General features: G+C 33.9%; 4 protein-coding genes across 4 annotated transcripts; 1 reads left to right on the top strand and 3 right to left on the bottom strand.

The window, feature by feature from the left end:
• Positions 1–2,299: 2,299 nt before the first annotated feature.
• On the bottom strand, positions 2,300–4,391 carry LOC120190510 (vacuolar protein 8-like). The gene is given in 1 exon segment (XM_039193586.1): positions 2,300–4,391. A coding segment is annotated over 1 exon segment (1,734 nt). The 5' UTR covers positions 4,083–4,391; the 3' UTR covers positions 2,300–2,348.
• Positions 4,392–6,138: 1,747 nt separating this feature from the next.
• LOC120190515 (iron-sulfur cluster assembly protein 1-like) lies at positions 6,139–7,985 on the top strand. Its single transcript, XM_039193593.1, has 3 exons — positions 6,139–6,467; positions 6,882–6,936; positions 7,773–7,985. Exons 1-3 carry the CDS (start codon positions 6,170–6,172, stop codon positions 7,933–7,935), a joined length of 516 nt encoding a protein of 171 aa, XP_039049524.1. The 5' UTR covers positions 6,139–6,169; the 3' UTR covers positions 7,936–7,985.
• Positions 7,986–9,072: 1,087 nt separating this feature from the next.
• Positions 9,073–10,180, bottom strand: LOC120190514 (F-box protein SKIP27-like). Its single transcript, XM_039193592.1, has 3 exons — positions 9,890–10,180; positions 9,686–9,760; positions 9,073–9,578 (listed from the first exon to the last, which is right to left on the bottom strand). The coding sequence occupies exons 1-3, from the start codon at positions 10,154–10,156 to the stop codon at positions 9,372–9,374; spliced, it is 549 nt and encodes a 182-aa protein (XP_039049523.1). The 5' UTR covers positions 10,157–10,180; the 3' UTR covers positions 9,073–9,371.
• A 5,208-nt stretch (positions 10,181–15,388) lies between these two features.
• On the bottom strand, positions 15,389–19,112 carry LOC120190512 (telomerase Cajal body protein 1-like). The gene is made up of 14 exons (XM_039193588.1): positions 18,813–19,112; positions 18,671–18,733; positions 18,514–18,569; positions 18,332–18,412; positions 18,157–18,230; positions 17,922–18,004; positions 17,566–17,672; positions 17,345–17,487; positions 17,202–17,249; positions 16,602–16,654; positions 16,213–16,297; positions 16,059–16,125; positions 15,859–15,972; positions 15,389–15,595 (listed from the first exon to the last, which is right to left on the bottom strand). Exons 1-14 carry the CDS (start codon positions 19,010–19,012, stop codon positions 15,531–15,533), a joined length of 1,239 nt encoding a protein of 412 aa, XP_039049519.1. The 5' UTR covers positions 19,013–19,112; the 3' UTR covers positions 15,389–15,530.
• Positions 19,113–19,575: the final 463 nt, after the last annotated feature.

The following is a 19,575-nucleotide window of genomic DNA, read 5'->3' as shown; positions in this document are numbered from 1 at the left end:
TACGTTTACATTGACGGTCAATATTGTCGGTGAAGTTAAGTTTTGCTCCCTAAACGATCAAGTAGTTGCTTTCCTTTTTATCTGTAATTCCTTGTCTACCCAATCAACAAGTTGTAAAGATTCTATCTAGTTGTTAGCAAGTGACTTATGAAGGATCAATTATTTTTTATCAGACACAGATTGCGGATTCAAAACAACTCAGCTTTCGCCGTTCTGAAACTTTTTGATTCCACATGGAGAAGACAAATGAATGAAGAAAGGAGATAGAGAGAGTTAACAATATGATCATTAAGCAAAATTTTAGTTGATGAAAATGACAGGCATGAGTCAACAAGTATATGACGCAACTACGGGCCCTGCCCCCAACTATCGACCCAGTGAGGGAAAGTTTTTGAATTTTGAATCCAATGCCAGAATTTGAACAGAAGAGTCCGATTGTTTTATTGGTTCTTCGAAAGAGAACTAAAACTGATTGTGGTCCTTCACCAACATTTCTTTATAATTTTTTTTGCAGTCACCTTAAGTATTTTATTCACCAAAATTACCAAGTGGTCCCTTCTTTTTCCCCTTTTCTTTTAGTCCTATTTTCTTGATTGGTCCCTATTTTTTCCTTTTCTTCTATTTTAGTCATTTGCTTCTACCTTTCACTGCCTAATCGACATACAAAGATGTAGCCCCCTTATTGATATCAGTAATGCATATATTCACATCTACAGCCTACTTCATATCTAAAGACCAGTAGGTAATGCCGATAGTTAAAACAGCTCAATCATCTTGAAAGCAACATATGATCGGCAGCCACTTTTAAGCTCTAGATTTCAACAAAGATTAATCAGCTTTATAATCATGGAAACTGGTGACGGAATAGAAGAAAAAAAAATGTCACCACCATAGTTTTGTAAGTTGGGGGCCAACGAGAGAAAATTTGGTGACAACACGGTAATGAGAGCAACATACATCATAGTGCGCAACTCATATGGTGGTGCATAGCAATCATGACATACACTTTCACAGTTGTTGTTTGGACCGCAAATTAAAAACCAAGTTCTAAGTATGATATTTCGCTAAGAATAACTCAATACTTGCTAAGAACAAGCAAGTAAGATTTTCTAGATTGGGCTCATCTGAGAAATGTGTTATTGGGTAGGATCCAATACTTTCGGGCCAACCGTTTTAACTTGTGTTTTGATGTTTTGTTTCTATGAACGGTTCTTGAAACTCGATCCCCCAAAATGGACCAATTAGGCTTCTCAAACTTCTGCATTGGATGCAATGGCAAGTGAAGTCGGGTCTTGTCCAGTGCTAAAAACTGCGTTGGCTAGTAAAATGAGAAAGACAAGGGTGGGGAAATTTTGCAAGTAATAATTAAAAGCAGCAAGCAACTTGTGATGCACCGCACCAGAAAAGAAAGTCTGATGCCCTTCTTTTCGTTCACCTAAATGCTAATAAATACTTATCTGCTCCAGAACCGCGTGATATTTACTGTTCTACAGCTACATGTAATTAATCAACCTTTGTTTTCTCTTGGCTCTTGACTTGCCAACGAATCTGGTTTCCTTCAAAATGAAATCAGTCAAATGTCAAGACGAGCAATGTCTTTTGGCATTGGATTCTGGTGGACATGATTGCTCATTGATTCAGTTTCTCAAAGCAAATGAAACCATCTTTCAGAACCATAAAAAGAAACAATTCATCTGGCAACAGCAGTGTAAGTGGGTTCATATGCGTCTCAAACTTGTAGTTTTGGTTCATGGTCCACACTCCACTGGCCTAGCCAGCCAAGTCGGCTAATTCATTACCATTAATTTTGTGTACTCTACAAAAGGTTACGTCCCCAACATTATGCATCAAAACCTTTTTCAGTCCAGCTGATAATCGACCTAAGCAAATTGAGTCAAACCAACTGTTTCTCAATTATCATGCATTATGTCAGAGCATTAAATTCTTTTTTTATGAACTAAAAGAAAATAACTATTATAAGAGAAAGACAATGCTGGAAAAAAGACAAGCAAATGGAGAACTTTCATCTATCACTATCCCGTGTCCCATAATGGTAGCTGACAAAAGCTTGATTGCCATTGTTCACATGCCATTTCTGTGTTTTCATCCCTTTCCCATGTGCAAGCATGGCATATGCTTCCAAAACACTCCATGTTATTTATAAATATTAACCATTATTTACGACAGCATATATTAACTAATGTAACTGAAATTGCATCGTTAATTTTATATTTGAACTGAGAATCCCAAACAATAATGCCACGGTATCTTTTAAAGAATTGTACAACCAAGTTAATGAGACTTGCAAAGCACTTATGCAGATATACAGTAAGCAAAACAAAAAAGAATTACATATAAGAATGCCAGAATATACTTAGAATATTACGAATTCTGTTGGCAGATAACTTCCTGACAAGTCTTTTGGCATCAGTAACTTCAGCTTCAGCAAGTTTTTCTATGTTCTTTAGATATCCCGAACTGGCAATTTTTCTTCTTCCACTATTGCAACTTGTCAATGACATTAGTATAGAGAGTAAGAGCTTTCTGTTACTTGATATGCCTGCCTCTTGATCAAGCAATTGAAGGAGATAACCTATGTTCCGATCGTCTTAAACAAATCGTTTTCGATTTTTCGGAACTGAGACCAAGTTAGAGAGTGCCTTGGTTGCCATTTCTCTCACGTCATATGACTTTGCATCGAGCAATTTGACAAGCTCAGGCATGAAACCAGCATTCCCCATTGCCTTTTTAGCCTCTTCTGATGTTTCACAAAGCCTAGACGTTACCTTTAGTGCCGATTCTTGAACCAAAACCTCACCATTGCGTAGGAAGAAGAATAATTGATCCATAAACCCATAATTCATCAACATATTTATGCAATTCTGTGAAGAGAAACATAGCTTCTCAATTACCCTCAATGCTACTTCTCTTGTCTTCGAAGATGTCGATGATCTCGGATCCAAAACGCATACCAATGCACGAATTCCTCCTTCTCTAACCACCATTTGACGAACCGACTCATCCCCAAAAGCTATATTTTGAAGGAACTCAATTGAATTTATCTGCACGATTTCTTCTCTCGAACTCGCAAGCTTGATAAAAGTCGCAATGGCACCTTTTTCAACAATGAACCTCTTAATCTCTTCAACACCCACAAGATTCCTCAGCAACCCACAAGAAAGGTCAAGTAATTCCCCTCTAAGCTCACCGCTTGAACATATCTTCAAAAGGGCAGTCACCCCACCATGAGCTGAAACCGACCATGCATTGTCTAAATTTGCAGTCAATCTCTGAAGACACCTAGCAGCTCCTTCTTTACCCAAATCACTGCCATTTTCCAGAACTCGAACCAAAGGCCCGATAACCCCAGAACCAACCAAAACCCCCTTACACATATCAAACCCAGATATTAAGGACACGATCTTCGAAGCCTCCTCTTGAATCTCCATCTCTGGTGAATCGAGAAAGATTACTATCACATTCACAAGGTCACAAACTTCCACTACAAGTTTAACATACCGCTCATCTTCATCCACAACTTGGTATAAATTAACCAAGGCTTGCCTTTTCATTTCTATATCGCCTATCTTCATTCTTGTCAACAGATCTCCAATGTAAAACCTCATGTCATCTTTGCAAGCTCCAAGACCAGGCCTTGAAACCACAATCTCAAAACCCTGACTCAGAATCCCGGCAGTGTAAATCCTGGAAAGATTCTTTAAATGGCTGTCGAATTTTGCAATCATCACATCTAGGTCACTTTGCATCAAGAGCTTTCCGCTGTAGGAAAGATCCACACAGCTTCTTGCCAGATTATGACACTCATTTACAGTGGCCAAAACGGAGGGAACCAAGCCAGAAAAGACTGATGTATGTTGGTTTGAATCACAGTTTTCGACTGCCATTAAGCCGGAGCTTAACTCTTCTAGCTTCTTCCGAATACGTTGCCATTTAACAGTGAAAACTTTGATAGAATGAGAAAGAGAAATCGAAGAAGATATAACCTCAATGGCCTGCCTGAGACTGGATTTCGTTGTCGTGAAAGATTCTGTTGAGTTCTGGTTTTGCTCTTCTTCCCCCATTTTGCCGCCTTCTTTAACAAAAATTTTGAAGCAAGCTTACTTCATTTTCTTTTTCAAAAAGGATTTCCCTTTGAAGAAAGCAATCTGAGAAGAAGAGGTGATCTTATCAGAAGACTAGAGAGAGACAGGGAGGAGGCAGTGACACCATATCTGTAGTTATCTTTATGTTTACAACTGAAGACAAAATTTGGGACTTTATTTTATTGTACATTTACAGGGCTGACATTTTGGAACATTACATAACAGGGACAAGTCAGTAAGACGAAGTACATTCCGGTCACAGTGACCATGGTTAAAACGACGGCTGAAGGTCAGACTGCTGGAAGTTTGAATCGAATTCAAAGAACTGAGGAGTGACAACAGATGGAAGATGCATGGTTAAAGGGACAGGTGTGTGTGTGTGTGAGATGAAGGACAAGGAGCTTGAAAGCTTTTATTTGTTCTGGTTTACTTTGGCTGGGTTATTTTTTATCTGTTTGAGAATAAACATCTAGCAAATTATAGGAGCAGGCATGATCACAATGGACAGTAACTACTAGGTAGAAAGAGGGAATTTATTCTCCAAGCAGAGCCATCTCTCTTGGGAATATAAAAAATCTACCTGGAAATGACATTAGCTGGTAACTGAAATCACGTTCCAGAGCAGCAAATAATCAGATGGTGCGGTAATTAGTACTCAATTTCACCTTTTAAGGTAACTTGATCTAAAAAAAAATTCTTTGCCTTCTCTCTTGCTGTGGGCTGAAGGTGCTTATTATTTGATCAAGCATAATAAAGACCAGTACAGTGTGTGGAGTGGAGCCTGCAAAGCAAAATTGGTTCGATTTCAACTTTCAAGTAGCTGAGGCATATGGACTGTGACCAGTCAATTAACATCAAAACATCTGCTTAAACCCAGAAATCATGGCAACTAAACCATTCCAACTCTCACCAATTTATCGCTTTCTCAATCCTGGTAAGCAGAACATGAGTTGCTGACTAGAATCTTTAATGTCTTTCTTCCGCTTGTCCCAATGCGATCCAATAATTAACATGCTTTCCGAAATAGCAGATCTTCCATTAGCCACTATTGATATCTTGACCAATATATTAAAATTGACGTAATGTTGATGGAATTGGCAATAGAGTTTTTGTAACTTCCAGGGCAAGAAAACGATAAGATAATCAAGGGGATTCATGCATGGGACCTGTAAATAGGGACGACTCTATAAATGGATTGTAAAAAATTTTGGTATAATAATATTTTAGATCTTATTTAGTTTAAATATGAATCAAATAATTTTTTTATCCCTTATAATTTTTGCATTTAAATACTTAATAATTTTTTATTTATTTTTATATAAAACAATTTAACTCTCTATCTCCCTCCCTGTCTGCAAAGATAGATCCCTATAGAAAATATGTGTATCATGGTTGCTTTAATTGTGAAAGATATAGCTCACCAGAAAGTCGCTTAAATTAAGCTTCGTCTTTGTTTTATTGGATTGAAGCTGAAGATTGTTTGCGATGAGAGGCAAGAAAAAAACAAAAGCCGAAAGGGTTTCGTTTCACCAAACCTAGAATTCAAGTAATAATGCGATCAGGTTGAAGTGTTAATCGAAGTATCATTTTATATTTTTAACCTTTTTAAATAACTCAAAACTTCAAATAAGTTTCCTTTTGGATTAGTTATATAATTTACTTATATTTTTTTTAAATTGAATAACTTATTTATAATCTTATTATTAATTGAAAATTTCATTGTAATTTTATTAATAAGTGTATGACTTTAGATATAATTTAACTAAAAATATTAAATAATGTTTCCTATGATCATCTTTTAATATTTATTATAATTTTAATGATTGAGTAATTTGCTTATATTAATTAATTAATTATTTTGTTTATACTTTTTTTTAAAAAATTAAATAAATTATTTGAAATTTTACTAATAATGGAATGATATCAAACTTTACCTTAAACAATAAGATCATTCGTGACTTCGATGGTAAAGAAATTGATATTTCTTAAAGTTACGAGTTCTACCGACAAAATCCAAACCTTAGTTCAACCCAAAAAACTCCTTTACAGCAAAATCGCCGGCGAAAATGTTGAGGCTGGTGTCGAAAAGGATGCTGGAGGCAGTGTCACGGGATGTCCCATCGCGTCCCTTTCAGATTCTGCCACGTCTGTATCACGAGAATGTCATCGATCACTACAACAATCCTCGTAACGTGGGCTCCTTCGATAAGAACGATCCCAACGTTGGTACAGGCTTGGTCGGGGCTCCGGCTTGTGGCGATGTTATGAAGCTGCAAATCAAAATCGACGAGCAGTCGGGGAAAATAGTCGATGCATGCTTTAAAACCTTCGGTTGTGGGTCGGCTATTGCGTCTTCTTCTGTCGGTACGCCACTTTTTTCTTTCTTTTAATGCTTGTGCCTATTGAGATGAAGAACGGATAGGTTTTCCTTTTGAAACTTAAAATTTGTTTCCCATCCAAAACAAAAGAAAGAGTCCATTTATAAAAAGCAAATACTTAAGTAAAATCGTCTGTTCATATAGAAAATGCACGATTTTACTTTAATATGGAATAAATACGTTAAATTATTCTTGATTTGTTTTATGAAGGTGATTTTAGAAAGCAGAAAAAGCAATTATCAAAAATCAACTGAACAAATATGTATTTGTTTTGCCTGCAACACTGAGACTTCTAATCTGTTTTATTAATGTTATTCCATATGTTGTACTTATGAGTTACTTTGAATGGCCTTCAAATTTATGAAGATGTGTGGTAACTTGGGGCTTTTTCCTATTGCAGCTACTGAATGGGTGAAAGGGAAAAGTATGGACGAAGTACTTACCATTAAAAACACGTTAGTATTCTTTCCTTACCAGGAACTTCAATTCTAATTTATCCCTCTTCACTATCTGATCTTCGAAACTTTTTTAGTGGAATTTGTTGATTACTAATTAATTTGTTCACACATTCTGTGTTTTTCCTTATTTAATTTAAACATTGTACTCAAAATATACAATGCTATGGATGGATCGTCTTCTTTTACCCATTCTTTAAACTTCCTTTCTTACAATTTTTTGGCCGCTCTGGGAAGGCATTAATTACTTGCAGCTATAGTATGATTTTATTTTTATTATTATTATTATTTTGCTTGTTAACTGTCTGTAATTCTATTGGTATTCTTTATTCTCTCTGTGTATACACAATGATACTAAGGCTAAGCGGTGGCAATCAATTTTAGAAGTTAGATAGTTTACGCATAAAGGTTAAAGACTTGTCTAACATTTTTCTATTGAGCTTGTCTTATTGATCTTCGTATTATGATTTTAACTGTCAACAGGATCAATAAAATACATACAGTTAGTTATAAGAAGAAATATTTGATGTTATTGTGATTCTTTTTTACCACAACATCCAAATTTTATTTGAAGGTGGTTACATAGAGTATACTTAAAATGAATTAGGTTGAAGGATTACATATGTTAGAATAAATGAGACAAGGAAATATAAGATTGATGTCAATGGATGCTGTTAATCTTTTTAGTGGCCGGGCATGCAGGGAGATAAGTCTTTCTTCATCTTTATGGTACCAATGGGTCAATTCATTTGTTTATTTTTTAATAGCTTTTTTCCCAATCAAATACACTCATGCTGGACTGCATATTTCTCGCTATGTTCTACGTAAAACTGCAGGGAGATTGCAAAACATTTGTCACTTCCACCAGTTAAGCTGCACTGCAGCATGCTTGCAGAAGATGCAATCAAGGCAGCTGTAAAAGATGCAGAAGCTAAACGTGCCAAAATGAATGGTAGTTCGAAGGCTTCACCTATGGAGAAGGCTGCTGATGTAAAGTAAGATAAATAGAGACAAAAAGGACCCAGGGAAAAAAGGACACTACTGGTCCAAAAGGGATGTTTGGTCAATGGTAAAATTATATAACTGCAGAATAATCTATATTCGATCATTTATAGCAATATTAGCTCACTGTTGAAGTTCTTGTACGCTTTGCTCGCACCTCCTTTGATGTTATATGTTTTACCATTATTTCTCTTTGTGCGTGTGGAGTTGGTTGTCATTATGTAGTGCCGGGAACATGGTTTTTTGCATCTTATAGTTGGATCCAGGTTGAAGGTTACATTATGATGTCGGGAATGGAAAATTGTGTAATAGTAATATCACTTTCAATCAATGAACATTCTTATGCTGCATGCCTGCATGAATTATGTTTACAAGTCACCATCTTCTATTTCATGTAAAAATCAGATTGTGTACAACAAGAATATGGTAAAGTTATCATTAAAAAGGAAGCCTTTTTGTTGGCTTTTAGACTTGTATTAGCTATGGAGATATTAATTAGATTCCTTTAACAATGCCAAAATCCATTAAAAATTATGCAAAAAGAATCTATTGGTAACGGTGATTATCACTTTCTAAATGCAACTGATTTGTTCAACATATAACAATTAACATGCAATTTGTTTATCTTTAGCTAATAACCTGATTTAGATTTTAAAATCAATTTAGTTCTGATTACTAAAATAAAGGCTGACTTAATTCATTGACATCAACTGGCTTTCCTTAAATTTTTAAAATTTTCAATGGATTTCCCACACTGCAAGAGAGGATGAAGATGTGGAAATGCGTTTTCCATTCTCAAGTCAGTTCCTATATTTATGGTCTCATAAAGCACAAGCACATAGATTTATCATTCACTGCAAAGTGCGTTTTCTATGTTATTAAATCTCAAAGGAATACACCTAAGGAATCTGCATCCTTGATTCAGCTTCAAGATTCCACCATCTGTTACAAAATCTACTTGAGAACTAAAACCCACCAAGCAAAAAAACAGAAACAAAGTTGATCTTAGATTATAATTGATCTTTCCGAGAAGATGGTATTAGATCATAATTGAGTTTTAGGGCTTCAAGATCCTACCATAATCTAGTAAAGAAAACAAAACAAGAATCACTTTAATAGTAGAGAAGTTTGTGCACGAGGAAATATCTAAATTTATGATATTATTGGAAACATGTCCTTTCCAATCTCAACTTTATCACATCAGAAGGGTTAAAGGTAGCCCTCCAAAACAAATAAAACCCGAATCTGGATTCTCTCTCCCTTTCTTTCTCTCATGTACATAAAGATACAAACAACCTATATCTTCAACGAAACATTTGAAGAAATTGCTTGTCAAGAATCTTACACATGGACAAAGACCCGACGACCAGATCCACTAATCAACCCCTTTTTAATCTACAACAACTACTGCTGGCTGCTTCCACAAGCTATATCTACAATCTCTTCCGTGTCAAGCAGATAGTGCCATTATCAGCAAGTTTCTTCCTGTTGATGGACGTATGAGACTTCCGTTGCCTTGGTGCATTTGGAGCTTCAATGTCGTCCGATTCACTTGATTCCTCGAAATCTATGGATGTTCGAAAAGCTTTCACCTTTCTTGGTGTGCTATAAGCAAAATGAGACTGCTTTGCAATGACAGTCTGAGGAAGAAAAAAGGGGAACAATCAGAGTCAAAATCGGACTAAATAGTGTTAATCAACAAATGAAACAATTTACAATCCAAATTAAACTGCTTTCCGATACTCACAGCTTCTCTGATTGATTTAGAAACATAAAAAAGTTGCTTCAAATCTTCATGGTCGACACCGCAAATAATCCTAATCTGCAAAAGGAAAGACAAATATTTCTCATCAATAAGAAGTCGGAATCCAAAATTAGAAACTAATGACAAAAAAGCGAAGCTTTTTTTGGGGGGGGGGGGCGCGGCGGTGGTGTAGTACTTACAACTTACAAGAACATCTTGAGGAAGTGATTCGAGAGCAGATTTTTCATGGCAATAATCAGCTGACAGCTTCGTCACAATCCTCTCGCTGCATTGCCTTTTCAGGAATGGAACTTTGGTTGCAGGCGTGATTTCCTCCATCTCATTTGAAATCCCAACCCTTTTCCTCCCTAATCCAAGCGTACATCTAACGAATCCTAACCGTGACTCTTCTTCCTCAATTACTCCGCGTTTCAAGTTCAGTGAATACGAACGGTATACTCTGCCCAAACCCATTTGTCCAGAAAAAGTCTAAAATCTATCAAATTCAAACCCACTGAAACAGAGACTTCCAAGGCTAGATTTTTGTTTTAGCTTGTCTCTGCTGCCAAGTCGCTCTTAAAATGTAAACTTCCGATGAAAGGGCATTTTATATTTTAAAATGAGAGAATATTTAGGCGATTTTAGCTTTTTTTTCAAATCCAGAAACTACTCGATAATTACAATTCTTTTTAAAATGATAAATTTGTTTCTTTCTTAATTTTTTCGCCCTCTCGTGCGTGTCGGGAGATGGAATGAAATATAATATTGCTGCCTTTGGCGGTTAATCTAAGAACTAGCCGTTGGGAAGAGACACGTGTTAACAAATCAGCTAAGGGTTGAGGCAAACTGAGTGCTGCAATAGGTGAGGTGGAGAGATATGGTTGGTCCAAACATGCTATGTCTCTCTTTGACACTTTTGCTGTTCGTTCGCCTGTGAGTGGAGATACGGACATTGAGTGGGTCCCGGTGCCGATTATACACGTGTGAGGTGGATATGAGTTTGGTAAGATTGAGTGCACGGCAACAGCAGCCATTCTTATGTTTGACCTTTGATATTATAATTGGGGGGGGCTGACGGCTTTTATATATTTTTTCTAACGTGGTAAGACTGCATTCATTCGACGGTCAACACACGTCAATACTCAATTTTTCAAATAATAATTTCATTTTAAAAACATGTTAATTAAGGTTGGTTGTGGTGATTCAAATCATCTTTATTTTAAATAATATTCAATATTATATAAACAATAGTTTATATAAATTATATATAAATTATCAATCGTGTCTATACATATATAGTTTATATAAATTATATATCAACTATTGTTTATAGACTGTATGTAGGGATGGCAGTATGACCCGAACCCGAAGGAAAAATTCGAAACCCGATCAAGTTTGGGTCGGGTCAGTTTGAATGATATCGGGTCGGGTATCGGAAATTTTTTTCGGGTCGGGTTCGGGGCAAGGTATCCCCGCCCTGCCCCGATTATATATATATATATATAATATTTTATATTTTTTATATTAATTATATATAAAATATTTTCTAGTTTGGGTATAATATTTCGGGTCGGGTTCGGGGCAAGGTATCCCCGCCCCGCCCCGATTATATATATATATAAATAATATTTTATATTTTTTATATTAATTATATATAAAATATTTTCTGGTTTGGATATAATATTTCAAGTCGGGTTCGAGGACGGGGCAAAAAAAATCCCCGACGGGACGCCCCGATAAAAAACCCGTCGAGGATTGGGTCGGGGTCTGACGGGGATTCATTTCGGGTTCAGAAACGGGGCGAACAAAACCCGCCCCGAACCCGACCCGTTGCCATTCCTGACTATATGTTATATATATAGTTTATATAAATTATATATAAACTATTCTTTATAAACTATAGGTTACGTATATATAGTATATAAACTATATAGTTTATATAAACTATATATAGTTTATACATACATATGTTATATTAATATAAATTATATTTTATAAACTATATACTTTATATAGTTTTTTTTATATAGTTTATATAAACTATATAGATTACATATATAGTTTATACATATGTAGCTTATATATATAGTTTATATCTATATAGTTGATTTATTTAATCTATATACATAGTTTATACATATGTAGTTTATATAAATTATATAGTTTATATATATAGTTCATACATATATAGTTTATATTTACATGTATAGTTTATATATATATATAGTTTATTGGTTTATAATAACTACATAGATTACATATATAATATATACATATATAGTTTATATATATAGTTCATACATATATAGTTTATATTTACATGTATAGTTTATATATATATATAGTTTATGCATAGTATTTCTATAAACTATATACTTTATTACTTTATATAGTATATATATATATATATAATCTATAGATTACATATATTAGTTATACATATATATACTATATTAATATAAATTATAATTTATAAACTATATACTTTATATAGTTCATACATATATAGTTTATATATATATATAAATACTATATTAATATAAACTATAGTTTATAAACTATATACTTTTTATAATTTATACATATATAGTTTATATACATAGTTTATATATATAGTTCATATAAACATAGTTTATATATATAAATTATAATAATTATATAGTTTATAATATAAATATAGTTTATATATAAACTTATATTATATTAATATAAATTATATACTTTAATATTTTATATAGTTTATATATTGTTTACACATAATTCATTAATAAATTTTATAGTTTATATATATAAACTATAAAATTTTTAATGTAAACTATTTATATAGTAATATATATGTACTTAATATACTATATATATAAATTATATACATAAATCTTATATATTATATATTTTTATATATAAAGTACATAGTTTATTAATAAACTACATATAAACTATATATATATTATATTTGTTTTTATATACTTTATATATATATATATATATATTATATTATAAGTGTTTTATTTTTTTCAATTTTTTAAATGAATGCAATTTACTCTATTTTTCATTATTTCTTTACATTTTGCATTTATTTTGATTTCACCCTTTTGTGTTTTTTTAATTTATTTCAATTTTAAGTCTTTCACTTTTATATGTATTCAATTTAGTCCTTAAATTTATATTTGCATCTTAATTTGGCCCATTGTTATTTGTTATTTATATTTTTGCAATTGGCCCATAATTTTTTAAATAGGTATAATTTAGTCCTTTTTTTATATTAATTTAAACCTCACATTTTAAGTTTATTTCGATTTGGTCCCTTACCTATGTGTGTTGTTTACTTTATTTAAAATTTTATTTGTAATTTTACATTTCTTCAATTTTATCCTTAAATTTATATTTTTTACAAAATTGATCCTTGTTTTTTTTTGTAATTTACTCGAAATCATATACAATTACAACTTGCAATTCAACAATCACGAAAGATGACAAAATAATTAATCCAAAAATAAAAAACGACCCGACCTGAACTCAATCCGTATACGGTAAACATCCGACCTGAATTTTATCTGTCAATGATGTGACCCGATCTGAACGAAATCCGACTGAAGTCCACCTGAACCTGAATTAACATTAGGGGTGTGCAAATCCGGGTACCCGGTAATCGGGTACCCGATACCCAGTTTTTAATTTTTTATTTTCAAATTATTAATTTAAAAAAATATATACACAAATTTAAATGTTCAAAACTTCGAATTACATACTCTAATATCCGAACATAAAATTTAAAAGTTCAAAATACAAAATATAATAATCCATAATATAATAATTCATTATATTTTATATAATTATATATAAAAAAATAAAAAAAATTAAAAACTAACCGGGTACTCGGGTACCCGGAAAAACTAGATTTTGTGACCCGGGCCCGACCCGGGAAATGTCGGGCCGGGTAATTTTTTTTAAAGAATTACCCGGTTTTTTTAGATCCGGGTCGGCGGGTCGGGTAATTTTGCACACCCCTAATTAACATAGTCTTTATTTGCTTCGGACTTGAACTGTTTTGACATGAACTGAAATCGATCCGAACTGAAACTAACCCGATCTGAACCCGATCTGGATCTGATGTCAAATCAATATGAAAATGACCCGAACTGATTTGACATGTACCCGACCTAATCCGAGTCAAACCATCAAATTGTTTGACTTGACTTGTACCCGATTTTACCCGACCTTCCAGGATCAGACTGAATCCTGACCGATTACCTAATTTTTAAGCATTACCCATATATCGTCCAAGGACACTCGGTAAGTGCTTTAGTGTAGTCCTGCTGTTTTTCAAACTTTACAAGGAAATAATCATTTTCCAGGTCGACGATATTGAATTTTCCTGATGGTTGCCATAGCACTGTTATCCTGTTCAGAAGAGCCCTAAAACCAATTTTTCCCCAGTAAGCGAACAATAATGGTTTGTCTCATGCTTTGATCAATTTGTTCGTGAACTCTGTTAGAGAACCTGAATCTTGGGAAAGATCCAGTGTTATCAATATTAACGTCGCCTTCTTGAAGAATTATATCATCTTCTATTTGAGTTTCCATGATATCTTTGTCTTTTTCCCTTGATTTTGCAACCATATCTGCATAAGAGAGTTTCTTTCCAGTAACTTCGTTAACCTCATCACCATTCTTGTTGCCAAGCGTATTGCCTGCTTCTTGCGTGTAGGAGTCCACTCCTAGAACTTCGTTTTCCACTATCATTTCCTCCTCTCCGTTTACAGCCTCCACTTCTCTATTCTTCACCTTCTTAGTGTCTCTGTGTTCCTCTTTGACTCGTGGGAGAGATAGGTCTCTCAAGAGAGGGGGCGAGATCAAGCTCTCCCCCTTGCGCCATACGGGATCAGAAAAGCTAAGGATCTTGATTCTTGGAGCAAAAATATCAGTGTGAGCTATATAATTTGAATAAAGTTTACTCTTTAATTACTGTAAAAGTTAAGAAGAATTTTGTAGTTTGATTTAAATTTATTGATGAAATTATTTTGGTTTAAACAAATATTGGACCATCTCAATTCCATAGCCTTCAAGCTTCCTACAATATACACATTCAATGTATATAAGATACGAGTATTGATTTAAAAGCCAAAATTCTACAAATAAGAATAAGAAGAGGATCTTATTTTCTAGCTGAAACCAGAAAATTTAACAACTATATGTTAATATGACACCTATTACTATAAAGCAAAGAATAATTTAGCTTCAATGCTCCAGCATTATCTCACCTTAGATTCTGATTCCATTTCTATAATTTCTGCGTTTTAGAGTGAGAAAAACTAAAACTTGCGTCGTTTTAGAAGGTTTATTTGAATTGTTCCATGAGACTGACTTGATATTTACGGTAAATGAGAGTAAATAGATGCTAAATAAGAAAATATCATTAATTTGAGGTTCAATAGATTTTAAGAGCGACTGATATATGGTAATATCATATAAGGTATGATTAGCAACCCAACCTGCAAATTTATGATTCTTCTCTGCCTTTAAAATCATATTAGACCCTTTTCTAGATTTTCAAAATTACGAAAAAGGTAAACTAATGAAAGTTCTTTTGTCAATGGCAAACTCTTGAATTCAAACACTACATTTCATCACAAAAGTGTTATAAATAGTGACATTTAACATTGCTACGGCCATAAGTTTTGGGGTGACAGAAATTTTGCTTAATCGACTTTATCATTGTCATGAATATGTCAAAAAAAGTACTATTATTACGAAAATGACACTGAAGAAAGAAATTCTTACATGTTCTTCTAGTTACAAAATGGGATTTATATTCAATGTTCACATGGACTGTCTATATGACCTACATTCAAGATTGTTCTCCAGCAGTAACATCGTACGAGAAACTCCACACAGAAGCACAATTCTCGTCACCTACATGCAAATACGGGTCGGAATCATTGACAGATATTGTTTGCATTTATGAACAAGACCAGCTTATATAATCATTGCCGCAATGCACAAGTATTAGTGAAATGAAACAAGTAACTTTGCATTTATGAACAAGACCAGCTTATATAATCATTGCCGCAATGCACAAGTATTAGTGAAATGAAACAAGTAACAATAAAAACCATAATACGAAGTTAGTAAGAGAGTGGATTGGGAAGGACTAGTTATCGATGTAACTGAAGTACCTCTCAACTGCAAATCCTCATCGTCATCATCCTCGAGATTTTGAAATCTTCGGTGGCCTGATGAAGAGACAGCCATTGGCAGGAAAGGATGGAAAGAGAAACCATTGACGGTATCTGTAGATTATATAAAAATTAGCGAGGAACAGAACATTGTCAAGATAAGCAAAAATGAATTCTGAAAGATAAATAGAATGTCAAACCAGCTGCAGCCTGAAATCCTGATACCCATTGCCCGGTTTGTAAATCATAAATATGAACAAGACCATCCTGGAAATAATTTTCAGAAAAATCAGCACAATATAAATCATGCATTAACATTAGATCAAAAGTGATGGATAGAAAACAAAATTTTACCTGGCCACCTGTACTAAGATGCTGACCTGCGCAATCAATATCAAAAGCTATTCGTTGGTTGGTAGATTCAGATGATCTGTAAAACCTACAAACAAGGTGCAAATAAGACAGACTTAAATTTTGTCACTAGCAGTGGGCATGATAAAATTTAAACTTGCGGTCACGAAAATTACAAACCACATAAGAAAATCGATATATCCACTTCTTATTGTAGTTTTTTGAAGCCACAAACAAGCTTGCTGGCATTAAAATACAATGTGTTCAAATTACTTTGTTTCTGAGATACTTAGGGGGTGCTCCAAAGAATATATTTACTTTTCTTTTTCAAAAGAAAAAATTAAAATATATATATATATATTCAGCACCATCCATAAAATCATATTACTTACTTGTAGATAACTTCAACAGCTTTCCTTATGTCCCAACACATGATATAAGGATCCTAAAGGATAAATTTTGACAACAGAAACGGTCAATGTCATGCAGATATGCAAAGGAAGAGAGTAAATTTCCTCAAAAGGAAAAATCAGAATGGAATAAAAAACACAGACAGAGGTGATGCCATGTACTCACCAATAGACATATTATAACAAATTATAGTACTAATTTGGGGAAAATTTGTGAAATCAGTCAAGGAAAGGATTCTGCTTACAAGTTTGGTCGTTTAGACATAGATTGATTTGAAATACAACCACCATTCTGTGGATTTGATCAAAACGTGAAAATTACTTGATTAATCCACAAGTTAGCATTACTAAGTTATTGTTATATAAAAGTCAACAAAAACAAAAAGCATTTTAGATCCTTGAACTACGTTCATAACAAAGGGATAAACTCTAGTTGGCATAAACATTTCTGGCATCTGGTGAGTCAATATTGTCGTGGCATACAACAATGATTGCATCGTCAGGAAACAGAAAAGAGCAAGCAGAATCTGTCTTTTGTTAAGTTGGTTATATGTGGAATGAGGAATATGAAGAGAACGTTACCTTCCGGGCTCCAGTATATAGATAATTCCCATCTTTTGAAAATTGCACCTGAAATAAAGGTGAAAAAGAAAAAGAAAACTCTTCGCCTTGCCTTGTTAATAAAATAAATAAAACCACGTGAATGAGAATAAATGCTCACTTACATGAGTTACACCACCTCCTTGGCCATGTAAAACATATAAGAGCTCCATATTATCTTCCCTATATATTGCAGTAGTCTGGCTGTAAGATCCCGTTGCTAGCATTCCAGTGTGAGTAGGACAAAAAGCAATTGCTGATATAATACCTGTAATCGAATAGTAAGATCATCACAAACATGCTTTAGCTTCAGTAGGATCATTAACTAGCTCAGTATGAAAATTACCTGTTTGACCTTCTTTGTTTCCTTGTAGTGTTGAATATTGTGCAAAATCTCGACCAGGGCGGTGTACATCGAACACTCTAACAGACTTGTTGTACCCAGCAAATAACCTACAAGAATAAAGAAGAAATAAAGCAATGTCAGTAGAAGCCAGTGAAAGAGACTATGTTACAATTGAAGTTTTTTGAAAGTATAACCGGAGCATTCCCCAAAGGTAATATAGGTTTCAAATTTTATATACATGAGACAATACAGGTTTCAAATTGATATTTTTCGAAAATCTCAAGAAAAAATTTTCAAGCTCAAAACATAAAAACTCGATTCAACAAAAAGGACATGCAGCAAATTATGATGCTTACTTAGTCCCTGCAGGATTAAATGAAACTGAAATTGCAGCAGTGATTTCATCCACGGCATCATAAGCTCGGTATGTACAACGCAACTGTATGACACCAAATTTGGTAAATGCAAATAGTTAACAAACCCTATCTGCTTATTGCGCATTCAGTCTAATCATCAAGTTCTATTAAAGTCCATAATGAAAGATCATTTATCCCATTCTAAAAGCAAAATGTGACCAAAATGAATGATTACCAGGCCAGAAGTAGCATCCCAAAGATGAATTGGATGGTCACGAGTACTGGTAGCAAACACACAGGTAACAGGGTCTACACCAAACAACATTGCAGACAAATGACTAAATTTTAACCACAAATCAAAGTAAAACCTAACAGCATTATTGACGAAAATGTAAAGGAAAAAGAAACACCTGAAGATGACATGTACGGATACCAACAGAAATCGTAAACAGATTCCCCTTCACTCACAACAAGTTGCGCAGCATAGGAATCTATACGTAAATAAGCAAACCACAAACTAAATCTCAAAAGAGTCCCTCAGGTTTCTCCTTCAAAACATGTTGAAAGTTGTAACTAGTATATAAGAAATTACCTTCTTCAGAGACTGAAGAATAAGCAGCAGTTTGGTCATTGCTTCCATAATCCGGCCTAATAACAATTTTTAAAGCACGGAATAATGAAAATCCACAAGAAATAAACCATAAAAAATTGGGCAACACATACACACACAGAGTAATAGAAAATATTACAAGGAGAAAAGGCGAAGAGTATTATCCTCGGAACTGGCGAGAAAACAAGAGCCGTCAGGAGACCTGCAAAGACCAAACCCGTAAAACTCAAAATTAAAAGAAGAAAAATTACAAGGAGGGGTTAAAGGGGCAATGAAAATACCATTTGACGCCTTTGAGAAAATTGTTAGGGTTGGGACCTGTTCTGAACTGCTTATGAAAGTGGTAAGTTCTGTAGGGAGGAATATCGAATCTAATCTTAGGCCACTGATAGTCTTGTAACTTCGGAGATTCAGAGTTTTCCGTTGATTCGATTTGGGAGTTTGGTTGCTGATTCTCTTCTTCTAGCTCCTCTTCTCCCATTTTTGTCGCCAAAATATCAAGCTTTGAGAAAGAGGAGCTCTGAACCGAGTGTGTGGCGTTGTCTCTGTGTCTTTTCTCTTCTTTTGCACCTCCTACGTTTTTCTAAATATATTTTTTCCGAATAAACCTCTGAACTTTAGTGTTATTGCATTTTCGCTACGACATTTTCCCTTTTTTATCATTTTATTGACAAATTGAAATTTGTTTGGACTTGTCAGGGTAAAAATATCATAAAAGTTCCTGTACTATACATAAGATTGCAATTTGATCTCTCTATTTATTTTGACATAGGAAGGAGTTTCAAGTTCTATTGATCGATTAAAAATTTTCTTTCACTGCATAGGTTTAATATTGATTTCTCTATATACTAATTAAAAGAGTTAGAGAAGAAATACGTCAAGGGAGATACTAAAGTGGTTCTTACTTCTTAACCACTTGATACAGAGATTATCGATATCCTCTAAAAATTGGGATTTGAAATGTGATTGTAAGGCCATATACCTAATTGTTAATTTTCGGTTAATTTTCGGTTAATTATCAAGCGATGAACTCAAACCCAGAAG

The sequence above is a fragment of the Hibiscus syriacus genome, unplaced genomic scaffold, assembly GCF_006381635.1.
Source record: "Hibiscus syriacus cultivar Baekdansim isolate YM2019G1 unplaced genomic scaffold, ASM638163v2 tig00116962_pilon, whole genome shotgun sequence".
Taxonomy (NCBI): domain Eukaryota; kingdom Viridiplantae; phylum Streptophyta; class Magnoliopsida; order Malvales; family Malvaceae; genus Hibiscus; species Hibiscus syriacus.
Note: the sequence above shows the minus strand (reverse complement) of the source record. Positions and strands in the feature narration are given on the sequence as shown.